This window comes from Melanaphis sacchari, unplaced genomic scaffold (genome assembly GCF_002803265.2).
Source record: "Melanaphis sacchari strain LSU unplaced genomic scaffold, SCAv2.0 Contig1_pilon_pilon, whole genome shotgun sequence".
Taxonomy (NCBI): domain Eukaryota; kingdom Metazoa; phylum Arthropoda; class Insecta; order Hemiptera; family Aphididae; genus Melanaphis; species Melanaphis sacchari.
The window spans coordinates 3,275,327-3,303,160 of NW_020270976.1; the positions used below are offsets into that span (position 1 = coordinate 3,275,327).

The 27,834-nt window shown below is 24.1% G+C and overlaps 4 protein-coding genes across 5 annotated transcripts; 2 read left to right on the top strand and 2 right to left on the bottom strand.

Annotated features, from left to right (window-relative positions):
* Window positions 1–1,080: 1,080 nt before the first annotated feature.
* Window positions 1,081–12,056, top strand: LOC112593235 (cardioactive peptide). 2 transcript variants are annotated; one of them, XM_025337592.1, is made up of 5 exons: window positions 1,081–1,158; window positions 5,531–5,640; window positions 7,089–7,158; window positions 9,346–9,512; window positions 11,886–12,056. In XM_025337592.1, exons 2-5 carry the CDS (start codon window positions 5,548–5,550, stop codon window positions 11,961–11,963), a joined length of 408 nt encoding a protein of 135 aa, XP_025193377.1. In that variant the 5' UTR covers window positions 1,081–1,158; window positions 5,531–5,547; the 3' UTR covers window positions 11,964–12,056. The 2 variants fall into 2 exon arrangements, with proteins under 2 accessions (XP_025193377.1, XP_025193376.1); XM_025337591.1 differs by lacking the exon at window positions 1,081–1,158 and having other exon boundaries at window positions 5,518–5,640.
* Window positions 12,057–15,986: 3,930 nt separating this feature from the next.
* LOC112593199 (HSPB1-associated protein 1) lies at window positions 15,987–18,165 on the bottom strand. Its single transcript, XM_025337543.1, has 7 exons — window positions 18,002–18,165; window positions 17,792–17,938; window positions 17,599–17,735; window positions 16,882–17,000; window positions 16,462–16,706; window positions 16,316–16,375; window positions 15,987–16,259 (listed from the first exon to the last, which is right to left on the bottom strand). The coding sequence occupies exons 1-7, from the start codon at window positions 18,161–18,163 to the stop codon at window positions 16,005–16,007; spliced, it is 1,125 nt and encodes a 374-aa protein (XP_025193328.1). The 5' UTR covers window positions 18,164–18,165; the 3' UTR covers window positions 15,987–16,004.
* A 3,942-nt stretch (window positions 18,166–22,107) lies between these two features.
* Window positions 22,108–24,909, bottom strand: LOC112593131 (zinc finger protein 468-like). The gene is made up of 4 exons (XM_025337433.1): window positions 24,353–24,909; window positions 24,155–24,289; window positions 23,195–23,273; window positions 22,108–22,954 (listed from the first exon to the last, which is right to left on the bottom strand). The coding sequence occupies exons 1-4, from the start codon at window positions 24,550–24,552 to the stop codon at window positions 22,178–22,180; spliced, it is 1,191 nt and encodes a 396-aa protein (XP_025193218.1). The 5' UTR covers window positions 24,553–24,909; the 3' UTR covers window positions 22,108–22,177.
* A 195-nt stretch (window positions 24,910–25,104) lies between these two features.
* Window positions 25,105–27,795, top strand: LOC112593169 (trafficking protein particle complex subunit 12). The gene is made up of 8 exons (XM_025337504.1): window positions 25,105–25,521; window positions 25,925–26,139; window positions 26,215–26,445; window positions 26,504–26,755; window positions 26,836–26,982; window positions 27,039–27,214; window positions 27,322–27,457; window positions 27,549–27,795. Exons 1-8 carry the CDS (start codon window positions 25,284–25,286, stop codon window positions 27,777–27,779), a joined length of 1,626 nt encoding a protein of 541 aa, XP_025193289.1. The 5' UTR covers window positions 25,105–25,283; the 3' UTR covers window positions 27,780–27,795.
* Window positions 27,796–27,834: the final 39 nt, after the last annotated feature.

Here is a 27,834-nt window from a genome sequence, read left to right on the forward strand (position 1 = left end):
AGCCTTGATAATAATATTATTTTTCAGCGAGAGCGAAATAGTCGCGATCCGACGTGTAGAGATTTACAAGGAGTAATATATTATTTTTCACAGATATATTTCCATAATTCAATGGAAGAGGTGGTATTTCGAAATTGTTTTTCTCGATAATTCATTCAGATTTTTAAAGTATTAGACAGGTAAATTGATGTAAATTGAACGATACTTGTATGCGTATATGCAATATAATGTCTAGGTGTATACAATAATATAGGAATATGTACAAACCTACATAAAATGTAAACGGATATATTCATTTATTTAACACGGATGTTCGGTGTACGTGAATATTATTTTTTTCATCATTATTTTTATAATTGTTTTAATCTAAAAGAAAAAATTTGAAAATAAATAATAAGACATCATACAACACTATTTTACTAATGACTCTTGCAATACTTATACTATAAATAATAAATATACATATATTATATATTATACACCAAACATAGTGATTTAGCAAAAATGCTCACTTCTACTTTTTTAACTTCCAATAATAATGAATATATATTTAATTTTTAATTTTTAGAATTTTGAAATTTATTTAAAGATCAAATTTTTAAGTACTTAGATTTTTCGTACTGTATTTAAATCGCGTTCTATTTTCAAATGAATAATACAATTATTAGTTACACATATTTCATACAACAAGAAACCACCTACATATAAGTTAAAAAAGACTAATTGATATCCATAGGATATTTAGTGTAATAACTCCGAAACTACTCGTTCAAATTTTGATTTTGATACATCTTAACAATTTATAGTAAAAAAAAAAATATTTTACTGCCACAGTATAAAACTATCCGTAAATAATTATAATAATAAATCTAATTAAATAAAAATACAGTTATTCAGATGATTAAACAAATACATAGGTGATAACCGAGTGAACGATGAACATATTTGGTGAATTACCTTTTTGGGGGTGGTTTTGTGGACTTTTCTCATATGTCTTGTATGTAGTAGGTATATACAGCTACGAGTATACTGAAAATCGTGATAAGCGCTCGTTGCGGACGCTACGAAAACCTTCGCCTATAAAAACGGACATTTCACACGATCACAGTGATTGTTTGTTTTTGTGTTTCTGATCGATGTGCATCTGACTTGCGACAGGTAAGTCATCATACTTATATATTATTGTAATGAATAATAATTATCGATTTTAATAATTACTATGCATTCGAAAATTATAGATGCACGAATGCTAAAAGACTAATTATTATTAATTATGAGAATAAAGAGAATAAAATATAATTATTATTTGAAACTTTGTGTTTTTTTTTTTTATAAAATTAAATACACACATTAAAAAAAAAAAAAAAACTACACCAATTATTAAACAGACAAATAGTCGAACATGTGTAACATTTTTATTTATTTATTATTACTTGCTTTAACCAAATATTACAAGTCAACAAATTAAATTAAAATACATTAAAAGGTAAATACAATATGATATTCTATAATAATAACAACTAAATAAATATCATTTTTTTATAGAATCAAAGAAAATTTGAATTTTTTTTTTTTTTTTTTTTAATAACTTTGTAAATATGGAAATGGTAAGCTGATTAATAATTAAGCTCATATGGAAAAAAATATACATCAGATAATTTGAAAAAAAAAACAATTATTTAAAGGGAAAAAAATATTTTTACAAAAAATTACATATTATATTATAATAGCATACTAACACAAGGTTTTGAAAGTGAAATCAGTTATATTATATCACACAGGTAGTATATTAAACAATTTATTGTAAACAAATGTTTAGTTAAATTTAGTTTACGTAGGTATATTAGCTTATTAGTGTTATATATATTATTTCAATAATTTAAATTTAATAATGTCTATAGTATTTTCAGTTTTTGTATAAACCGCCATTAGAGTTTGGTAAAGTAATGTAAAAATGTAAATTGTATTATGTGAATAGGTAGTATGAATATACAATTGAATAAATATATTATTTAAACACTTACAACAGAAACACTTATAATACATAACATTATATCAATGTATATAATATTTGATTTTATTAACTAAAAACTTAAACAAATATATTACATTTATTTCAATTATTGCTATTCAACAAAAAATCCGTTTGGCTCAATGAATTTTATTGGCTATTTGTACATAATTGAACGTCGAATGTATTTTTTGTCTATTGGAACAAGTCTATAATTTTTTTCATTATTATGATATTATAAATTCTAAATCGATGACATAACATTTTCGCAAAAAGAATCGGCTGTATTTAGGAACTTTTTGATTCATTGAAAAAAAATGTTTATTGTAAAACCAAAATATTGTCACTGTTTTTGCTAAGAGCCAAAAATGTATATCACTATACAATTTGAAGAAGTTATACAAGGATTAAGTATGATAAATTCGAATTATTTAAAATACCATACTCGTATCGTCATGTAGGCCAGTAAAAAATATTTATTTTTATTATACATTCTTATTTAAAACTATTAAAAGTTGAACTAGTACTTTAATAAACTTTTAAAAATTATAGTGAAGTTTGTGAAAAGTGACATTTTCATTTAAGTTTATGAATACTTAGTTACTAGATTTTATAGACTTAAATTTTGAATAATAATATTTATACTTCAGTACTTTTAGCATTAAAATGACAGTTTATTTATAAGGGGCTATATTTGCGAAAAATATTCATTTAAAAATTAAAAACTGTAGGCTTTTCTATTTTAATGCTACTAAAATTATCACATCTGCTTTACTCTTTTTGAGAACTAATTTGATAAGTGTGATGTGATGTATAAAATAATATAAATGTAAAATTAACTAAGAATATTTGCTCTATAATAAGCTTTCAATGTTTTCACCAATAACATAATACTTTTTTTTACGTGGATATGGCTTATTTTGGGGCACGCTACTATAATGCAACGTTTTACTTATTTTATAAAATTGATGATGATTATAAATTTAAAAACTGATTGTAAGTGGACTTATTATTAAGTTGAATTTTTAAATAAATTCTTTTAACACAAACATTATGACAATAGTATCTTTTTTTAGCAATCAAGTTGCTTTAAAATTATTAAAGTATAATTAAAGTAAATACATTTAACTCTCGGTAACTCTAAACTCGATATTTCAAAATTCTCGATGTCTCGTTTATAAAAAATCCTCCTTCAAACGACATATTATTTAATTAATTTTTGATATTTTGAATTTTTCCCTCCATTTAACTCTGAGTTGCAAAGAGTTAGATGTATAAAAATCTTAATAAAATTAAAAAAATTGGTAAAATTAATTAAACTTGCTAAAGAGTTACTATACCTACTATCTATAAAGATAATTTTTAATTTAGCAATTTGTAAAAAAGTTAAGACTTGTAATTTATATGAAACAATAAATTATTCATTTTAAATACTCAAAGATTTTTAGAAAAATATTGTGTACAATGAAATGCAAAAGATTTAATGCATATTAATAATTTTAGTTATTTGATCAAATATTATTTTAAAAACACTAATTCAACAATATTAGATTTTAATATAGATATTCAATTCAATTTGTTACTTTATATTAATGAATAAATATTTGTCATTTTTAAATATCATTAATAAATTAATGTATATGTCGTTATTTAATTAGCAGTTTTACCATTTTATATCTTATAGTTTTTACTTTAATAATAAATTTATAATCTAAAGGGTGTATTTTTAAATGTTAGGTCTAAATCAAGTTATTATTATAGAATACTAAATGAAAGAAATACTTAATAAATCAAATTCATAATACTATATAGCTTTTAATATATTTGTTTATCTTATAAACGTTTGTAATCTTACCAATTATTATATTTTAAAATTAATTTAACATTAACTTTTAAAATAAAAAACTTGATTAATTATTGTTTGTCCTATTAAAACAACTAAACAATAAATAATTTATATTTTTAAACTAACATGATGCATATGCAATCTCAAAACAATAAATCATTAAATATTATGATTGTTATAATTATGAATAATAAAAATGTATGTAGAAATAAAGAAATAATACTTACAAGTTACAAACTAATATTTTATTACAATTTACATTTTTATAAAGAATTTAAATTTTAATGAATAATGACCGACTAACTAGTTTTTCAATCATAAATATTTTTATGAAAATAATATGAACAATTTGATAATTTAGTATTCAAATTTTTAATAAAGATAGTGATTTAAAAATGTAGATTTAGTTTTACAATAGGTGCTTATGTAATACATTTTAAATATTTAGTTTATTATATATCATAAGAAAATATAACCATTTTTATGTTACATATCTAAAAACTTCTAAATAAAACCACCATTAAAATATATCATATGTATTAGACAATGAGTGTTTTATGTTGAAAAAATACCCATTATTTTAGTAGTCATATAAGTATATATACCTATGTATATAAAATAAATAAAACATAGACTATGTCAGTAATAAAATGTATATTATACACGAAGTATACAACTTAAAAGATTCATAATAATAATATAATAACCCATCATATAAAAATGTTTGAAAGTACCTAAATTTGACTTTTTCTCTATAAACGAGTATATATATGTAGATATATTTAACAGGGATAAACTAGGACTAAATCAGCCATAGGAAACTGACATAATCAGTACAATTATTTAATTATTAGTCTTTTAGACCTTTAGTACTTCTACAATTATTGTTATGAAACATAAAATTTAAGGCTGAATTGACAAATTATGCTCAAATTATTGGAATAGATTTTATTTGTATTTTTAAGTTTTTACATCGATTTATTGTATAAATAAACTAACTTACATTTAAAACAAATATTTTTATTTAAATTTATCACATGAAATATCAGCCTCGATAAGCATCATCCTAAGTAAATATTGGCATATCACCGCCCTGGAAAATCTGCCATTGTCTATTTAATAAATAAATATATATATATATCATATTACTTACGTCTGGAGACTATAATAGTTGCTACTTGCTAGTCAGTACTATTAGGTAGTTATTCTAAATTTATTTTCTTAATTAAAAAAAGTAGTTTTTAATTCGCTCATCTAGTTTATATGTTTAATTTGATTACTCATTATCTCGAAAAGAATGCATGTTTTTGGAATTTTTTTTATTTTTTATTTAATATGTTCTTACGGAATATTAATTTTTTTATTATTTATTATCGATAAATTTTATAAATTTTAAATAACAATGATAAAAATAATCAAACATTTTTTTTTAAATATTGTTTTGTAATGACTTAATAATATTTAAATTATATATTAACATTTAAAAAACGTTAAGTCTTTTCAAGAAATTTGTATTTACCTTTTAAATGAATCATCTTAATATACACATATAATCCATATTGGTCTGTAATAGTTTTATTATTGTAATCTACTTTCTTTTCAAGATGATTATTCTCTATATACAAATTATTAACATACATGTTTGTGAACTTGTAAAATTATGTTTGCACAAGGCCATTCATCGACAGCCATGAATCCATCAATATTGACTCTCGTCTGGATGAGTATACTAGTATCTCTAGTCCAAACTGTGTTTGCCGATGACGTCATTATGCAAAAAAGGGTAAACTATTATACTATTTACACTATATTACTCTATTTTATAAACTAATATATTATTATTATTATTTTATAATATATACTACTGATTTTCGATCAGTACCTATAACAATTATATTTTTAAAAACTAATTTTTAACATTTGTTAACATTATATAATAGTATATTATACTAAAAAAGTGCAGAATATTATTAATTATATTTTGTTTATAAATGTTGTACCTGTTCATGCACATACGTTTATTAGAGGATGGTAGCGTCGCAGATTAATTGTATTGAAATAGTCTTAATAAAACATTGTTTGACCAATGAAAATCACCAAATTAAAATAATAATTACTAATAGAGATTTATATATATATATTCATAATCGTTACTTAGAAATATATAAAACATTTCAAGTATATAATATATAATACAATAAATCACAATAATTTATCTCGTGTTATGTTACATTATCTAACAAGTTAGTCCTTATTTCCTTAGAAATGAGCATATTAGATAAGTACATTTTATATTTTAATTTTTATCAAATCTAATCGTTTAATGTTAAATAACTGTGTATTTTGCATAAATATAAAATAATATATAGGTTGTGGGTTTCTTAATTGTCTTTGTATAAGCTGTACACGGTCTATCTGAGTAAACACCAATGTCTCTGCTATAAAGAAAAATAATTTTTTTTTAAATATATACCATGGATAAATTATACATGTCGAATAAAACGTCTCTGGCACTCAATGATATTATTTTTATCATAGCATTTTCAAGTATTGTGACGTGTCATAACATCATGTCGGACACTCGAAAAAAACATAAACACATATTATTATAGTATGTTGTCCTAAATTCGGAAATTGTTCATTTGAATATGTTTGACGAATTTTACATATACTATTGCATTTATTTTGAATATAATTTATAAATCAACAATTATTGTACCTACATAAGCTAAATAATATCTAAATTCTGCAGTTTTTATTATGTTGATTTAAACTATGGGTTATGAATCATTTGATACTATAAATACTATAATTTTATTTTGTAACTAGTCAATATTGTATTCACATTGCGCCAAGAAAATTATTCGTATATACCTACCATTAACAATTGACACTAATTACTATTTAAACAAACATTGTTTTAATTATGATATTCAGTTAATTAATTAGGTAATATTAATTTAATATAATATAGGTAAACATGTGAAATAAAAGTCCTCGCTTCTTCGACACTAATAACATAATAAATGTCTTTAATAAGTACCTAGTTTAAATCTTAATTTTAGAAATTTTTTAATGATCTTATATTTATAAGTACTAAGATTTACAAGTACAGGTATTATGTTTTAACTTAAAATAATCAGAAAAATACAATATTCTGTATATAATTAAAAAGTAAATTAAATAAGTGATGTCCATCATAGTTCATTAAATTTGGATTTGTTTAAACAGTATTTCGACAACGATAATCCGGTAGCTGAACCAATCAGAAGAAAAAAACCTTTTTGCAACGCATTTACAGGTGAGGAAAATGTTAATTATACGATAATATTATTATTGATGTTAATTAAAATTTGTAATAACATTAAACAAACAGTTCTTTAAAAAATGATATATCTATTATATTTGCTTCAGTTACACTATATGGCCTTCATTAAACCCGCTAATAAATATAATATAAAATTATAATACAAACACTACTATAATATTAAGCGCTTAATGATATAGTTAAATGGCCAATAAAACATATCTTCAATGGAAAACTTAGTTTAAATGTTGAATATGTTTGTTTTGTAAATCAAAATAAATTACCCAACGAAATATATGTACATGACTTATACAATATTCGATTTAATCAATAGCGTTATGGTAAAATTTAGTAATTCCTACTTAAAGTAAGTCACTAAATACGAGTACTATATATTGTTCTTATCATAAAAGTTAGCAACAGTTTTCAATTACTTGTATACAAAAACATCTGGTAGTACCCGAAAAAAAGTTTAAAAACTAGAATTATAATTAATATTAGTTATAAATTTAATAAATATGTGTTATTACACATCAAATAATATATTATCGTGTTTTCATAATTCCAATTATACTTGTAACTTAAAAGACTTATTCAGACATAAACCATTTTTAAGAATTATACCTAGGTGCCAACTTTATGATATTTTATACTTGGTATTATACTTTTATGTATATCAATCACTTATACGATCGATATTGCATCGTTTATTTTGAATTAACCACTATAATATTTATAACAGGGGTTTTATTTCATAATTTTACTTAATGTTTGGTATACAAAAAATGTACGAAAAACTAACCATAATATTAATGTTGCTCATAAAATAAGTTCTTTCATATTATCAAATACTACGAATTTTAATTGTTAAATATATTTTTATTTTATTTTTTATTACACGTTGGAAACGAGAATAATTGGAAAATATTATTGATACATTTTTGAATCAAAAATAATTATTTATTATTAATTATTATTATTGAAATGGAAATTTATATAATCATTTTAAACAGATACTTACAGTAGTTACTAAAGATGTTTAGATAGTTCAATAAATATATCGCTATAGTTAAGAAATATTTAAATAAAAAATTATCACTTTTTTCAAAAAAAATTATAAAATCATCATTAGTTTATGAACAATACGAGTACATCAACTACATATTCAACAGCCAACACTGAATTGACATTTAGGTTTTGATATTTTATTTATTTTTTGTATCTCCATATTTAGAGAAAACTATTTTTATATAAAAACAATAGGTAGGCATTAGTTGCTATCTATTTACACGCATCGCATACACATATTAGTAACAATATCAGCAAATAGTCACCTAGTAGGTATTATCACGCTTCGTAAATTCAAAACAATATAGATTAATATAATGATAATATTGATTAGATATTTATAAATTTTCCTACTTTAATTAAATTTAATAACTTCTGTTCATATAACAAGGGAATTTCGTTTAATATTAATCTGCTTTACGTTTTCCGAATATATTTTGTAATTAGTAACAGTTTAATTGTGAAAACAGCTAGGTCCTGGCTATGGTCACTAAAATTCTTAATTTATACCAATGTCTACTGTTCTTTAAATTTTATTTTATATACATTAAATATATTTTATATATTTCTGTACTTTTTTATTATTTATTTGAGATAATTGAAAAATATTCTCTATCGAATAACAATGTTGCATTGCGTCGTTTGTTTTTGATAAAATATAAAAGTATAAAATTATTTCAAACTCAATTTTATAATATATTTTACGTGTAATTGGATCAAATAAATACAATTATCAAATGTTGTTAAAGTTTTCTTCTCCTACATAATATTACAGTTAATAATTATGTATTATTTATTTTTCAATGAACTTTCGTTAAATAAGTATTTCATGTAAAATATATTTCCATATTGGTGCATAGTAAAGATATATATAAAAGTAACTAAAACTTTTTAAGCATTATGAAAAAAAAAACAATATGTAAAATGTACACCGTGTAATTAAAAAAAAATACATACAATAAATGAGCTATTTTTTGAAAGTATATTAATAATTGTAATTATATTTATATTTATTTACATAAAATTCCTTTTTAAATTATGTGTTAAAATTGTATTTACGATTAATATGAATTTTTGTTTCATAAATATTGTTTTTAAATTAATTAACTATAGGTTGTGGTCGAAAGAGATCAGACGAATCAATGGCCACCTTGGTCGAACTTCGTTCAGAACCGGCTGTCGAAGAGATTAGCAGGCAGATTATGTCTGAGGCTAAACTCTGGGAAGCGATTCAAGAAGCCCGACTTGAATTACTACGCCAACAAAGACAAAATAAAGCAGTAAGTTGAACTCATAAGTTTATTATTTTCTATAGGAATATAGTCAACCAATAATTTTTAAAAATGACTTTCAAATTACATTGCGTATTTTATTTCAAATAATATGGTACGAACTTCAAAGTATATAGCCATTTATAGTAAATACTTTTAGTTTTCTAGGTTTTATTTTATTAGCGTTAAGGGATTATAAGGAGTTTGTTTTGATAGTTTTTACTTAGTAGCCATTCTCAGAATCTCATATACGACACACGATGTCGCTATAGCCACGTTACCTCGTTATAATATATTCTATAGGTAATAATAATATTTTTATTTTTTTAATTTAACTTTTCTTAATACAGTTACGATGAGCAGAAAAAATAAACAGTGAATTTCAAAATGAAAGGAACTGAAGTATTATAAAATAATTTATAACGGTTAAATTTTAAAGTAAATCAACTGCATAACATTACTGTTTTCATATTTTAGGGCAGGATATTTTTCTGAGAATTACGATGTTTAAAATCGAATTTCTAACGAGTAGACAATCAATTAATTTTAAATATTTAAAGTTAAGATAATCGGAGGAAAGTAACATCACAGGGTAATTTGTAAAATATGGATCCTGCAATGATATACTCATCTAAACTTTAAATGCTTAAAAACACAAAAGTATAATATTCTTTTTTTAAATGTTGTTCTATATTGTTATGACGGCTCTAAATTAATTATGAAATATATTTCCAAAACCTTTTTTGCTTTTCGAGAAAATTATATTGCCTATCTTTAAAAGTATCAACTTGCTTATTATGCGTAGAATAAATGTATAATATAATATGTATAATATGTTCTTATACATGTTTAATATGACCTTTTAAACTATAGATACAATTCTATTCTCCACACATCCTGTAAAAAGTTGTCAAACAGTACCGTAAGATTTTTTTTATCGAAACCGACCTGTAAATCCCCATGGAATAAGTTATTTACAAAACGAAATTACCGGGTACGAATATTGAAAATAGTACCAACGTACACCTGCGACCTTCTTTAAGATGTCTACTAAATGTAAATAGATGTCGGACAAGCAAAGTATTAAAACACCAACGTTTCCGGATTTTAAAATTGAATCACACGAATGAACACTAATAATTAATACTTGCCCATAAACAGCATTAATGCGTACAATGTACAATGATCTATACTTCATAGACCACTACCGCAACAACGTTAAATTATCGTCAATTTTATTATTTCATTATAAAACGTATTATTATCCCTACCCATGATACCTGTAATAACTAGATGTGAGAGATGTGTGTATAATAGAGTAGTTTGGTGTAGTATGCCTACTTTTCGTCTCTCCGAGTAGTGGATTTGAAATGATTATCAAATAATTTTATAATTTAAAATAGTTCGTTTATTTAGATTTAACTCAAGTATAACAATTATAGATAAAAGTGTGATGCGTGAAGGTGCTTTTGATTCAACGGCCCTTGTTCATATGAATATGTTATGCTGATGGCTTCTTTAATGTATGTGGCATCCCTGTACCTCTTTTCCTAAATATTAGATACCTACGTGACTTGTCCACGACTTCGATGTTGCGTTTTTTCAAAAGTTTTTGTCTTCGTACGTACATTATACATATAATTATGCAAAGTGCATGTAAAGTTTTTTTTTATTTATTTATTTTAATTATTTTAATGCACATAGTATTTTTACAAAATACAAATGTACAACCTTACAACCTTACAAGATTGATATTATTATACGTAGGAAAGATAATAAAAGTTATTTTTTATAATACGTAAGTTGATTACATTTGTCAGTTATTTATGTAACATACTGTTTAGTAAACCTAACTATTATTACGATTATACTAATTCCTACATGTTTTAACTAATAACAAGAGTATAGGTAAAGTAGGTATAACTTGTATAAGTGCACTCACCATTACAAATATATTCGAAATTATGCGTAGGCATTGACCATGATTGGGTACATATCATTATATTATCTAATGTATAAGTATTATTTAAGGGCTACCTACTACAACTACAGTATAGAGGTATCAAACTATGTATCTTAAAAATATGTTTTTTTAATTTCAAACTCTATACTTGAAAATCTCATGAAATCGCTTATTTATATTGAATAAATATTAAATGCCTATAAATAAACGTCTGGAGTTTTATTTGCACCGGTCTAATAATATTAACGATTTCAAGTGAAATATGAAATGATATAGTAATTCAGTCTATGAAAGATATTAGGTTGGGGTGTTCAATATCTTATTATAAATGTAATGAAAGACGTACTGAAAATTATTGGTTTATTTTCATTATTATCAAGAAGTAATTATATTTACAGTAGCCGTGTTTCAAATTTCAGGAAAGAATGGAAATGAAACCTTTTCCCGCAGGTTTAAGAAGAAAACGTCGATCTTTTGCCAGCAGTGACAAATGTTAAGATATTCATCAGCTCTGTGAAATGTATTTTATTATAATTATAATAATTATTATAATTTCCTTATAGTAAATTATTTAAGTAAATAAGTCAGAAAATACAAACTATATACCTACATTATTTTATGAAAAATATTAAATCAAATATAAAAGTTTAAAGGGAATATGATTCGCTTTACAATAAAATTATAAGCTCTCCTTAGATTTATAATCAAAATATAGATGAATTATTATTAATCAAATAAATAATTTTTGTTGAAATTATCAATAAACGAATAACAATGTTTATTAAATATTTGATTTTAACAATGAGTAAATATTGCATTTGTTTTTAAGGTTTTTATTTATTATTATATTACATTAACTTATCATGCTTGCCTAATTGCTTATAAATATTAGTGACTCAAAAACGATTTGTTATTATTGTTAACAAATAACAGGTATCAATAATTATACACATAAGAAACCTAGTCAAATGATTTGGTTTTTAGATAAATCAATTGAATAGATATTATAATAATATAACAAAATATTTTAATAATTATACATTAATACACACAATATACGTATGTAGTATAATGTATATTTTCATGGTTAATAATAATAACAATTATTTCATCGAACAAACATTTATAAAAAAAAACAGATTTAAAATTAAATTGTTATCATCAAATTATTTTAATGAAATCATTAAAACATTTAATGTTGATTTATCTAATATACGATTGAATTTTTAGCTAAGAGGACAAGTATAAAAATATACATGTGATTTATTATTATTTTTAAAGAAATGTATTAGTGCATTTTTACTTTGGTAATGTTATAACCAGCATATTAAACTGCTTAAGTTCCGTTTAAAAAATATAAACATAAATAATATTATATTATAATAAATGTACACACTATTCAGTATACTATCTATAATGTAATTTATCATTTAATTTAAAACCAACCTGTAAAAAGCATCCAAAGGATCATAAATGTATAAAATTAGCTTTCTAGTAAATTATTAAAATGTTTGATATTTGATGAACTTTATGACTTGAATTTAATGAGCAACAGTAAGTATGAGTATATTAAATAAGTCAAACTTTTACTATAGGTATTTGAGTATTTCTACTAAAATGTGTAATACTGTATACTTTATGATCTATACTGACCGCAAAGTGAACGCAAATTTTCCTGAAATGTAACATAATATTATTAATACATTGACGTGAAAAGTTCTTTCTTTATTTATTTATGTATTTGACAATCGCCGTTAAATATTTAAATTTTATTACGGTAATGAATGTATAAATGAAATAAAATAAAACTAAATTAACTAACTAAAAGATTGATAGGATACCTACGCAAATACCCGAGTACTCAAGTGTGCAAGTATAGGTATATGCTGCCACATTTAAATATTAAATAAAAAATAGAAATTGGTTGGAAGTAATTTAACGCATATTCATAAAATGTCAACTTCTAGAAAAGTTTTTGATTGGTAATATACAGTATTTACAATAATTAGTTTTTTAAACACCTTTAGAAAATCCATAAAACTCTGAAACACAAGCATTAGAAGTAGGTACCTACCACAGTAAGTTAGGACAAGAACTAACTTAACGCAACCTTGATTTTGAAAAATTATTCTATAAGTACAGATTATATAGGTATTTTATAATAAACATAATATTCAATTATTTAATACAAAATACATACTTCCATTTTTCATTATAGTTTAAACGACGCTATAGGTAGTCGATTTTGAATATACTGTTCTACCCAAATGTGGTTTATTTTTTACCATGTAAACTTATTTTTATGGACTTGATGGTACTTAACGTTTTTAATTAAATAATATTACATAATTAATGAGACTTTGAAGTTATAAGCTTTGTAATTATAGTACATAGTTCGTTTATAATTGAATAAAATGAAACTAGTAAAAATAAATACTAAGTGCAAATAATTTTCTGTGTATGATATATTTATTTTTTTTTTTATTCGTATAATATTATTAAATCAAAATATTTGATTATCCTGATTAAATGTTATTTTAATTCAACTTTGAACTAAATATAGTCTATATAGGTAACTGAATTGTGTTTATTAATCATATATACATATAAAAACACTAGTAAAAGCATATGTTCACTTTGGCGTTTTAAATAGAATTCATCAAAGTAATCTAGAGCGAATTGATTAAATGTTTTAATGTACATTATAATGTAATAAACAGACAGTGAATTACAAATGAGTCATATAGCCGATTGAATATTATGGATAATGTATTTAGGTATTGACGGTACCTATAGGTATGGATATATGAATAATAAATTGTTATTAGTATTTAGTTTTAGAAAAAAAAAAAATTTAAATTTAAAAGTGGGCCTCTATCGTAAAATATGGGTCCAAGAAGCGCCAACAAAATAAGTAATAACATTTGACCTTCAAATAAATATAGATTAAAAATTAAACGTGTATACAGGTACGTTATCGTAGTAATAATAATATCAATCAACCGGGTAAATACTAAATAGTAAATACCTAACAGTTTGCAACTTGTTTCGAAAAACTACTTGCAAACTATATAAAATATATGGAAAAATATTATAATATAAAATTAGTACGGTGTAAAAACCCCCAGACGACCGCGATGTCGACATCGTCGGCGAATCGACAAGTGTTCCGCCAGTCACGATTTGTACACGATCGAGCTACAGTCGCCGATGGAGTATGGACTCGTTTGACCAGCGCTGGATTGAGAATTTTTGGTTCATTCATAGATGAAGATTTGATAATTGATTGTTATTTATTATACACGAAAAGCAACGATATTTATTTTAAAAATAAAAGCTTTTATCTTAAGTTTAATCCACGATCATGACCGGCCCAAATTTTCTCGGTTCCAGCTCCTCGCCTATTCAATCCGGGCCTGACCATGACCATCTTACCCCGTGCACGATTCAAGCGACAGATCGAATGGCGATGCGATGTTTTGAAAACGGATAATAATATTAATGTCTGGTTAAAATAACGATTAGGTAAATGTTTGCAAATTTTTGTCATCGGGTTTTAAAATTTATAATTACCTATCTAAACAATATTAATTTTAATACACACATAAAATAGGTATATACGTTAGGTACCTATATAAGTAAGTGTACACAAATACACGTGCCATAGATGCACAGTGAAAATCATCACACAGTTTTATTTATTCTCTATTAATTATAATGTAGTCTATTCTTTACACCCTACGTACTCAATATTCATAATTTAAAATATTCTATGCAATTAATTTCACGAAAAATGTAGTTATTTTAATTCTCCTCTTCAGGATGTAATATTATCGGGAAACTTACAGCATAAAATTCATAACAAGCTATAATTATTCACTGTTATTTTAAACTGATCATACATTAATGTTAAAACATGCAATAAGAATTCTTTGGGAAAGTACCACCTATCTACCACCTAGGTCAGTGGATTCTATTTATTATTATGCAATGTGTATGTTTCTAATTAATAATTATCTTAATCTTCATTTTCTCGATTTTATAATTATCCATACCAATGATTCAGTTCCATCCCTATCAGCTGACAGCTGGACATTCTTCCTATACACCTGAACAACACATTTATTTTCCTAACTATTTGTTTTCTTCATCATCCTCCTATACTGCAAAGTGTCATGTTATTTTTGAAGCCATTTTATTCATCTCAAATTTTTAAATTAGTAATTGTTAGGTATGTCGAATCTATTAAATTTACAATGAATATTAAACTTTTTTTTTTTAGCAAATATGTGTAATGTGTATATAAATATATATATATATATTATAATAAATTTAAAATCCATTTTCTAAATGGCTCATAGAATAATTTTTAAACATACATTTTATAAACTCATATTATAAAACAAATTAGTTACTCATAAATATCATTAGGTATACTATAGTTTCAGAGGTAATAATAATAATAATAACAATGTTATTTAAAAACATTATTTATTTATTTTTATATCTTTTCAAATTATTATAATAGACGGAATCTTTTAACTATTTTTAATTAAATTATCAATAATTTGATTTATAACAGCATCATTACATAAAGAATCTAATAATCTATGACTAATATCAATATTTAAATCTGATTTTAAAAGACTTGGAGTATGGTTTTGTCTATGATATTCTGTATCAAGCTCCACTTTAGACAAACATTGGTCTGGTTCATAGATTTTATACTGATATTTTACTAGCAAAGTTGAATTTGTTTCTTCTAAATCTGTAGCATCTTCTTCAATTTTTATCTACACAAAAACAAAAATTAATATATGAAAACTTTGGACATAATTTTTTATATTACTATTTTAATGCTTTGGTCAATAAAATTAATTGATTCTTCAGTCATGGACGATGAAAATTTCTAAAAAATAACAATTTTTATTTTAAAATTATCCACATTTTAGTTAATAATTATTTTTCATAGTCATAATAATATTTATCAATTACTTCATTTGGATTTAATAATCTTAATTGAGTATTCTTAGACACACCAGAACATACACTGCTCACCATAAAACGAACCACAGACTCACTTAACCGAGCCATATTGTCATATTTAGGAATCTGTATCCAAGTATTAATACTAATAGCAGTAGTTAAATTTTCAACATAATGCCACCATTTATGTGGGACGATTAGTACATCACCTGGTGATAAAACCACTGTTACACATCTACAAGCATCATCAATATCTGTAACATGAAATATTTTATTTTAGAATTTTATGGGCTGAGCTCTTTTATACATTTTAACGTAAGAATAATAGGTGCATATGGTTAAAAAAAATATAAATTAAATTATTAAGAACAAAGATATAAATATAATGCAGAACACTTTGTTTTTCAGTGTGTCAAATAATTAACCTACCTTGAATATTGTCTGGACATGAAAAGTTAATTTTGCTATAACAGCTTGACTCTTCATAAGGGATTCTAGATGGTTTCAGATATTTTCCCATTTCAGGTGGCATTAAAACCCAACGTTTTCTGCCAAATAATTAAGCTTTAAATGACATAGTTATATTTAATACTTAACAAACATTTTAAAGTTAATCCCAAAAAAACTGGTTCTGCTCACTATGTGGTGTTCTATACTAGGAAACAATAATTGTTTGTATGAATGGAAATTATATGAAAGCAAAAGAAAGACTGTTACATGTAAATGACACCATAGCCATTTTATACTAATTGTCATAAAATTTTAATTTTGTTGGATCATGAAAAAAATTCACGTTTATTGAATGTGAAAACTTCCTGATAAATATTGTGTTTGTATTGATCAGTGACAAAACCACCCACCACCAGTTTGTTTGACATTGACTCCTTTAACACACAATTTAAAATATTCACTATTTTGTAATCATAAATAGAAATAATTTATAAGTAAATTAAATAACACCTTGCTTTAACTAAAAAAAAAAATTACATTTATTATTGTAATATTAATAATAATAACTTAATATTTATAATACTTATGTCATTTTTTTTTTTTAAGTTAAAGAAGATATTATTTATTGAATTTACATTAAAATATAAATGTAATATACTATCTTATGTTTATCTTATATTTTATTAATCAACTAACTTTCCGTGAACTTGAGCCACCAAATTTATACCATATAAGTCTTGATGACATGGTGTATGTGCACCAATACTTCCAATCCATAGAGTTGAATCTTTTGGACCTAAATTTTCATAACCAAACTTTTTCCATGATATTGACTAAAATAAAATTAACACATTTAATAACATTTTTTGAAAAATTAAAAATAACTAACTTTGAATATATTTTCATCAACTTTTTCTCCAATGTACTTATAATCAAAATATAACCAATGTCCACTTTTTTCGATATCATTTGACATGTTTATAATTTCACTAAATGAATGACTTTCATGCAAACACTTATTTTCCCATAAAGGTTCCTGTCAATAAATACATTTTAACATTTAATTTATGTCAAAATTATTATTAATATTTTAATTTACTTTAGTACACATAATTTTTCCTTTTCTACAGTCTAGTGACTGATTTTCAAACATACTGTTCCATTTATCTAAATTCCATTTAAATGGATCCCAATCATCTAACATATTATTAAAAACGATTGGAACTCGAGATGATTCAATAAAGTTTTTAATGTTATTCATAATTGAATCTGCAAAAAAAAAATAGAAATGTTGTTAATATAATTATTATTTCTTAGTAATTACACTAAAATGACACCAAGCATTTTCTATTAAAATTTAATACAAGAATAGTGAGATCCACTTATTATATATTATTTTTATTCAGTTTTAGAATAGTATTTAAAAATTACAACTAGTCTTATAAGCCTCATATTCTTAAAACCAAAAATTATAAGTTTATTTAGTTGATAGGGAATTGAAAATATTATTGTAAATTAAACAAACATTTTAGATAGTAAAAAATTAATCTAAACATGTTTATTCCTAATGGAGTAAAAAAAAAAAAGAATTTAGACACATTATGTATTTTTGTAATAATTTACATTACAACTGATTCGCTATAATTGCTATTAATTTATAAATCATAAAAGTTACCTACAAATGAAATCATAGAACAATGGAAATTATCATTTATAACCGTAATACAATATTACAAAGAGAAATAATTTAATATTCAAGATTAGTTTTGTAATTGTAGTAAGCTTATTAAGAATTGCATTTAATTTCAAAACTTTTTTTTATCTTATGTTTGAAAATTAATTAATTTGAGATTGTTAATTAATTGTTCAAAATTGTAATAAGGCAATTAATAAAATTGTTACCTAATTTTAATTGTATAGTTATTTTGTGACCAGAATGTTTAAATATTTCTTTACAGCAAAACAAGTAATAGTTCAAGGTATAAGTAACTAATTAACTAATATATAAAATGGACAATTCGACATTTCCAAAAAAAAAAAAAAAAAAAATGTACTATGAACGTCATTAATTGAATAAGAATGATGAATGCAATTGAATCCTTGTTAATATATGCCCACCATCTTATCATGTGGTCGGATACAAATACTAGAATAATTAGATAAAGAAAGGATATAATCAAGAGTAGAAGCATGAAATTCTATAACTCAAATTCTAAGGAAAATTAACTTACTTATAGGTACCTACTGACTGCAGATGTTTGTTAGTTACTTTTATAATATTCAATATAACCAAGTGTTTTTAATATCTTATTTTAACCAGAATTTCACATATTTTTTAAATTAAAACTTATTATAAAACTTAATTACTTATTTTAACTATAAAAATAAATTAAACTTTTACTAGTTGATGTGTAGTGATTAGGGCGAAATTAGCGCCAAGTATCAATAACCTATTAAATTAGATAGTCAATTCGTTGGTTTTACAATAAGTAACTATTAGTCAACTTCAGACCTATAAGTAAGAATACACAATTACACAGAAATCAAAAACTTGAAAAACAAAATATGAGATATTGGTGAATGAAAATCGCATCAGTTTTTAACTGATAACAAATGATATTTGAATTTGGACGGTAAATCAATTTAATTTTATATTTCTAATAACCGCGGATTTGCATAAGATACGTTTCATCTTTCATCATAATATAACATATTAATATTATTAAGTTCAATCTGTGATTCAATTAGAAGAAACATGGCTGATAGTTGTGTAAATATAGCAGCGAGAAGATCTTAGCTCGTGCAGTTATCTACTGAGTAACAGTACTATTTAGTATTTGTCATTTGTTGAATTCAGAATTATATGAAATACGAATTTAAGATAATTGATAATAATATCAGTACAAATGATTTCACTCCTTTAACAAGATTACGTAATAAAATTGGCTCTCAGATGCACCGAAAAATTATTGTTATGTTGGCACTCAGATTACTACTTGTTGCTACTGCCTGTCGCCTGACCCGGAGTAAATAGTAAATAGTAATAATTAACAATTTCAATTTGTGTAAGGTTTAACACGTAAACGGGTCGTAAGGGGTTAAAGACTTATTGAGTTGGTAAGAACTAAGAACAAAGCAATAAGTATTAAAGAAAAAATGATTAAAAATTAATCATATTTTTCATAATTTGTTCTCAAATGAAAAAAGATAAGTTCAAATGTTGCATCATGTTAGCCAATTATTTGTTAATATTTAATTGCATGTTTTGACTTCCAAATTAAATTTTATATGATTATGTTATTATAATGGAATTTGGAATTAACTCTTGACTCATAAACCACATAAAAATATGTTTGTTTAATAAATAACATTCTTTTAATTAACTGAAAAGTTATAATTTTATTTTAAGCAAATACAATAACAATAAAAATCAGAAAACATTTTAACATTATTAATGTATATAATGAAAAATAATTTGTCTTTTTTTTTCTTACTGTAATAATATCAAACTTTTAATAAATTAGGTATTGAAATAATCACAGTTTAATCTTTTTAATATATAATTTCCTACTCATTAAATACATTAAAAAGAGACTATTACAAAAATAAATAAGTTTTATTTTCCATCAAAGGTTATTTATTTGTGATTATATCATATTGTTTAATAGTCCAAAGAAAGCCTTTAAACCTATAACATTTTGATAATTTATTTTATGACAGTTAACAGTTTATAGTTAGTTAAAAAGTTAACATTATTCCTATTCAGTCATTTTTGTTCTCTTATGTACTTTCATAACTTTTTTTTAAAAATAAAATACATTGTACACTTAAATACATACTTATATTATAATTAAACATAAATATTTGATAAATAACTTTTGAACGCACAGGAATATAACAATTTATAAACATAAAATAAAGTTCATATTATTATCAACATTGTAAATTATAAATTTAACAATTTTAATAGTAATAAAATAACATACTGTATAAAAATGTATTACATGTAGATTGGCCAATGTAATGTATATATATATATTATGTATAAAAAATTAATAAAATATGTACGAGAAGTGTTAACTATTAAGTATTAATGTATAAGTTGTTAACAAGGCAAGTTTTTTGAGGCAGAAAATATATTTTTGACTAATGTATAATTAATGTCATGGAAATGTCTTTACTAATATCATATTGTTGTTAATTATTTTTAAAAACAAGTAAAAAATTGTGAAGTACACAAATTCATTTAAAATTGGTTTTAAAACATACAGTGATGTGGACAACATTTAATTAAGTATTTAATAGTAACAACTAACAAGGATTATATTATATTGTAATACAATAATAATTACTGTTTTAATTATAGAACAACTATCAATAAATAATCAAATTAGGATTATGATAATCAATTAAAAATATATGATGTGAACCTAACATTAAATAAGTCATACTATTAGATTAAGCAATTACAATTAGTAATTACATAAATCTAAATAAACATTATAATAAAATATAAATGATTTAAATAAATTGCACATTTTAACAGACTTTAGAACTAACACTAGAATCTTATAACTGATTTAAATTTATTTCATGTTACTAATATTAAATAAACAAACAAACAAATAAAAGCTCAGTTTCTAGAATTATCACAGAAGAAAAATCATAAGTTGTAAATTATAGTAAATGTATATTTTGGACTTGGGTATATATCACATATTTTTCTTATATTACCCAATTCCAGCACCTGTATTTACATATCACAGCAATGGATTACCCTGGATATTCAAGAGTGGCCACTTAAAATATATTATATAATATAAAAATTTGTTTATACTTAACCTCAAAATGTTACAATAGTCATGGGCAGGCAGTTTTAACAAGTCTTATAGAAAATTACTTAAGTAATTTTAATTAGTGTAAACACAAGTATTATAACTAAATTTTAAAATTATAATATAAAGGATACTATAAATGCAGTCATTAATGTAAAATATAATAAAATTACTAGTCAAAAAAACTAGAAGCTTACGTTTAGTAAGTATAATTCAGTTCTTTAAATAAAAAAATTCTGGTTTTATATTTGATTAATAAAAAAAATTTGGTTGAACTGCGGAATTATGAATGTAACTGTAAAATAATGTTTAAATATGAAATTTTTCTTACTTCTATGTAAATATAAATTATATATCTAAAAATATATGTTTATTTTAAATGTAAAAATATTTTTATGTTATTAAAATTGAATTGAAGGTACTTATTTTATTTATTTATTCTATGTGTTGGCAGTTGGATGTATGCGTTTTGTATGTCGCATTAGTGATGATTTCTGTGTGAACTCAATACCACATTCTTCACACTTTAGTCGTTCACCAGTGTGGATTAGTTCATGTTTCTTAACTATTGCTTTGGCCCCATAAGTTTTACCACAAAAACGACATGCGTATGATTTTTCGCCTCCATTCATCCTGACTTGTATGATATCTTCCTGATGATCACCATGCATAGCCTCCATATGTATATCCAATGATTCTTTAGTGGTGAATACAGCCTCACACTGTTCACATGCCAATTTATCTTTATGTTCAGCTGCATGCAATTGCAATGTGTTAAGATCGTCAAATGACTTGTTACAAGCTGTACACTTGTATTGAGCCACCTCTGAGTGAAGCTTAGCATGTCTCTGCAATAATGTAAATCGATTGAATTCGCGACCACAAATAGAACAAGCACAGTTGTATTCGTCTGAGTGACTTTTCATGTGTAGTGCAAGACTGCAATTACGATAAAATTTTCGTCCACATAAATTACATTCACATGTTTTTTCAATAGTGTGAAAGGCAACAGTGTGTTGCCAGAGAGCACCACGATTACTAAATTTATTTGGACAATATTCACATGAAAACGGAAAAAGAATTTCTGGTTGTTTTGTTTCTGAATTCCAGGGTTCTACAGGTTTTGGAATGTCTTCATCGTCGGAATAAACAGCTTCAACGCTTGTCATCATGTCGCGAATATCTACTTCGGGTACTTCATTCTCTGTAGCTTTTAACTATATCACAAAATAAAATATAAAATACAAATCTGATATTACACTAAACATTATTGATTCAAACTAATATATATATAAAACTTTATACAATTTTTACAAATTTATTCTATTATTTTAGTGTAAATAACAATTTCATACATTTTTACAACATACAATCAATCATCAACTATAATAATTTAATATTTGTACAAGGGGTTGAAAAGGCACGTCTCCACTTCCTAGTATTATACAATATTTTACCTGTTTTTCAACTGCAAATTTGTTTTGATAATTTGTTAAGTTACGGTTTCTAATAGTTAAACTTTTTTCATTGTGATGTCTGTAAAAAATAAAATTAAAACAAGTATAATTAAAGAATATTCAAAAAGTTTTAGGTATTCTAAAGTAAAAAGTTTATATTTTTATAACCTAATCTACAAAGTTATAAATATTTAATATTATCTACCAAAGTATATATATATATATATATATATTACTTATTATATAACAAATTAACGACATAATAATTTTATAGTATAAAATATTAACCTTAGTATTTTTCATAATAATTAACTATGTTTCAAGATAGAAACAGAACAATTTAATTTTTAGACAATTTAATGTCTTATCAGCAAATCATACTTGTTTTATAAATGAACAGCATTATTATTTAGCATTCAACAAATTTTGTGATGTTAGGATAAAATATTAGAATAAATTGTTCTTTTATTTAACTTAATCGTAAGAGTATTCTTTCTGTTTTCTCATTGAATTTTTAAATTTTAATTTTTAACCACATTATAAGTATATAAAATAAAAACATTGCTCATAACTTGCTTAAAAATTAAAATATTGTAAAAAACCTAAACTTTATTATTTTATTCAAACTAATAACATAAAAATGAAACTGTTCAATGTTAATTTTCAATTATACATGTATCAATGGGTGTGATACTCTTTTAATTCATCATCACTAAAGCTAATCATTTCATGATTAAGAATAAGAATATTTTCTCCAATGAACTGATAAAATGTAGAGAAAATCATATCCTATTATAAACATTATTGGTCATGCTATTTTTGGATTTATAAATAGGGAATTTGAACTTATGAAATTTCATAAAATAACTAAAATAGGTTCTTAAACCATTTTTTAAATTAAAACATATAACATGTTGTACAAGATTTAGATATTAAAAATGTTTCAAAAGCTCAACTTACATAGAATTTTTGTTAGGTTTATTTGCAATTTCTATGGTACACTCAGCTAATAGTGTAGCTGGCAATTTGATTGGAAAATCATTTGCTGTAAATAAATCCTTGCGTTTGGAATGTCCATTTTCTAACTTGACTTGCCTGAATCCAAATAAACACAATTCACTGATAATTGAACGTTTTTGATGTAATCATTTAACTTACTTGAAATTGGAATTTGTATATATAGGAATTATTGTGGTTTCAGATTCCAATGCTCGTTTCATTGATTTTGACATTGACGAAATTGTCGCCATGGTTTGGTTTTTTTTATTACCATTGGAATCGTTAATTATAACGTTAAACAATTGTGATGGCTTCATACCCCGTTCATTATTATTTTCTGTTTTGACATTAGACGTCATTACAATAATAATTTGAATCGAAGAAAAAAACGCTATCAAACTCAGCGAAGAATTTATTGCAATAATCTATGTACTAGACAATCCAGATTACGGCTGGAACGAGACACGTTGAAAGAATTTGAATTTAAAAATTTTAAACACTACACGATGAAACTTATTAAGTTAATGTGATAATCGAAGTCTTATTAGTTTAGTTAACGTAGTTCGGTAAAGGTAATTTACAATAAAAGAATGTAAAAGTAATCTTTTGTACTTTAATCAGGTGAGTTCACATTTTTGTCCACATATACAAAACCAGAAATGCTACATTCTGAGAAAAAACTAAAAAGTAACCAAAAAAAAAAAATGAACCACTTGATTGATAAAAAATAATTGTATATTGTACATTTATACGATTAATACATTAAAAATAAAAGTAACGGGATTTTGTCAGCTGTTTGCTTAGAAATTAGATATTAGATGTTACATAATATTATTGACTTGCTCTATATTATGGACTGATAAAAATAAATAAATTTTGATTTTTGATAAGAATTAATTTTAAATTTTAATTTGCGTTCGTCCAAATGTTATACTAATCTAAATTTATAGTATTTGGTTTGGTTTGAAGTCTTAAATTTTATTAGTTAAAAATTTAAATATTATAATAACACTATGTATATAAAGAATATAAAGTGAAATTCACGAAATTTCTAAGTTTTTACTATTTTCAAACAGTTACTAGTAGGAATATGGAACGGAAAACACCGGAACTACGACCAGCAATTAATGAATACTTTAAGGATCCATCGCCATCATCTAACTTGTTCGATAATATATCTTCTCACGCTTCAGCTGACAGCAAACGAGAAGAACCAGCCGTTTGTCGTATATTCCAGCAAATTGAAACCAAAAAAACAGATATATTTGACATCATCAAACCTCCAGAGAACAATCATAATAATAGTCCAGCATTTGATGTCCAAGAATGTTAGTATCACTTTTTATTATAATTAAATAATTGTGCCTGCCTATAATAATGGTTACATTATATAAAATTTCAAAATCAATAATATTACTAACTACTATAACATTTTTGTTTTTTATATATACTAAAAAAATAAAAATTATACTCATTGACATGTAAATAACCTTCAAATAATTGTTGGCTATGCTTTGACTTGCCAGTAAAACTGGTTTCAATGACAGGGTGTCGCATGAGGATTTTCAGAAGAATTCATTTTTGCCAGGCTTAGGTATGTTCTTTCATTGAACAGAGTATAGATTAGGTATCCAGTTAATTTTATTATTAGACTTATCTAATACATTTAACTAACATTAGTCTTTATATTAAGGTTAACATAATAATTATCTTGAAATTTATATTTTTCAGCCACATTCTTAAATACTGGAAATGACAGTGTTGATCTTACGAATATATTCAATCATGAATATGAATTATCATCAATTCCAGCTGAAGATGAAAGGCGACGATTTGCTTGGATACCATCTTTGAAAACAAAAAATACACTTGAAAAGGCTTCACAAATGAATCATACATTACCCAGAGACATGTTAACTATGCCTGGTGTTGAAAATGTTAATTTTGTATGTAAATATAATACTAATAATTACATTTTATGTACTAATTGTGATATTGATTTATTTCTAACTCTTACGTAGACAATTAAATTATATGAAAATCTAGTGTCATATCTTGGCGAAACTGAGGCAGCTGCATTTAAAAATAAAACTATTGAAGAAGTTACTCAAGATGAACAAGGATTGAAATTATTGATTGAAGATAGCAACTTCTCTGAAGCATTAAACTTGACAACTCGATTGTTGGGGATGTATGGTCAAGGTCCTGGACAAATGGGTTATCCAAGTAAACATACAAAAAATTCACTTCAAGTAATGTCCATCCTTTTTTTATTTTGTATAGTATTTAATAATAGCAATAACATTTTAGTTGTGGCTCACAAGATTTGCACTGTTAGTGAAAATTAGTGCATGGAAAATTATTAGCAAAGAAGCATTAGCCTGGGATGACTTAGATCGTCCAGATCTCTACATGCAATGGTATAAGGATCTATATGGTAACAAATCTGGGACACTTGTGCCATTTAGTTTTAGACTCTTACTTGCTGAGCTACCTCAATATGTGATTTCATCAACCAATGTTTATAGTAAATTATTTGAAGTACTTGTTGGTGTTAAAAAAGTATGCATTTGAACAGTAATATTTTCTTTCATTGTATTTGATGTTAAGTATTTACTTTATTATTTTTATTTTTTATTTAGATCATATCAAATTTGGATAATGGTCTTACTGAAGATGGTAAAAATGTAGAATTGACAATTCAAGACCGAAACACTTCAAAATTACTTTGGTACTCAAGAGAAGCCAGAGTTATACATTCAATTATTAACTGTGCTGTAAACCAAAAGGTAAAAAAAAATAATTACAATTTGAATTGATAAAAAAATTAATTTTTATTTTTTAGGATTTTAAGCTTGCAATTAAATTATTAAAAGATCTCATTGAAACTCCTCGATTGAAATACACTACTGAACACTCTCGGTCACTCTTATCTGCAATTGGTCGTATTTGTTTACAAGTTGGTGATCTCAAAGCTCATGGGTATTTTCTCAAATCATCTCAACTAAAATTTCAATTACAGTAAGTATCTTTGTATGGTTAGATTAACTAAATTGTATATACTTTTTTGTCACTTAATTATGTGATAATTTTACTATATTACTTAATTTTTCATATATTATGTATAGAGAAACTACGGGTGAAAATAAACCTGATTACCGTGAATTAATAGATGCTGCTTTATTGGCTATCGCTCAAAATAATTACAAAGAAGCGTATAAACATTTTGAAAATGCATACTTAATGGATTCAAATAAAGTCATGGTAATAAATAATTGTGTAATTCATAATTTATTGAGCATTAATTTTTTAGATATAAGTAAAAAAATAAAATACTTTTGTGCATCTGTTACAGGCTTTAAATAACATGGCTACATGTTTATTTTATGAAGGCCAACTAAATAATGCCATAACACTGTTGGAAGACGCTATACAGAGATTTCCAGATTTGGCATTAAATGAGAGTTTACTATCCAATATATGTTGTTTTTACCAGTTTCAAAATTCTGCATCTAATAAACAAAGATTACTTAAGTATCATATTATTTCAAAATATAAAAACAGTGTCCCCGATATTATTAATTAAGTTATAATTTTATTTATGTTTTTCAAAAAAAAAAATCTGTTATTTATTATAAATA

Bases quoted from the DNA above. Each gene is read 5' to 3' on its own strand.
- LOC112593235 (XM_025337591.1), top strand. From the start codon at position 5,518: ATGTTTGCACAAGGCCATTCATCGACAGCCATGAATCCATCAATATTG. The intron at 5,641-7,088 runs GTAAACTATTAT...TTGTTTAAACAG, and splicing joins ACGTCATTATGCAAAAAAGG to TATTTCGACAACGATAATCC. The intron at 7,159-9,345 runs GTGAGGAAAATG...AATTAACTATAG, and splicing joins TTTTTGCAACGCATTTACAG to GTTGTGGTCGAAAGAGATCA.
- LOC112593199 (XM_025337543.1), bottom strand. From the start codon at position 18,163: ATGAATAACATTAAAAACTTTATTGAATCATCTCGAGTTCCAATCGTT. The intron at 17,001-17,598 runs GTTAGTTGATTA...ATTATTTGGCAG, and splicing joins GTGGCTCAAGTTCACGGAAA to AAAACGTTGGGTTTTAATGC. The intron at 16,260-16,315 runs GTAATATAAAAA...GTTTTTGTGTAG, and splicing joins TTGACCAAAGCATTAAAATA to ATAAAAATTGAAGAAGATGC.
- LOC112593131 (XM_025337433.1), bottom strand. From the start codon at position 24,552: ATGACGTCTAATGTCAAAACAGAAAATAATAATGAACGGGGTATGAAG. The intron at 24,290-24,352 runs GTAAGTTAAATG...ATTTGGATTCAG, and splicing joins TATACAAATTCCAATTTCAA to GCAAGTCAAGTTAGAAAATG. The intron at 22,955-23,194 runs GTAAAATATTGT...TTTGTGATATAG, and splicing joins AATTTGCAGTTGAAAAACAG to TTAAAAGCTACAGAGAATGA.
- LOC112593169 (XM_025337504.1), top strand. From the start codon at position 25,284: ATGGAACGGAAAACACCGGAACTACGACCAGCAATTAATGAATACTTT. The intron at 26,446-26,503 runs GTAATGTCCATC...ATAACATTTTAG, and splicing joins ATACAAAAAATTCACTTCAA to TTGTGGCTCACAAGATTTGC. The intron at 27,458-27,548 runs GTAATAAATAAT...CATCTGTTACAG, and splicing joins TGGATTCAAATAAAGTCATG to GCTTTAAATAACATGGCTAC.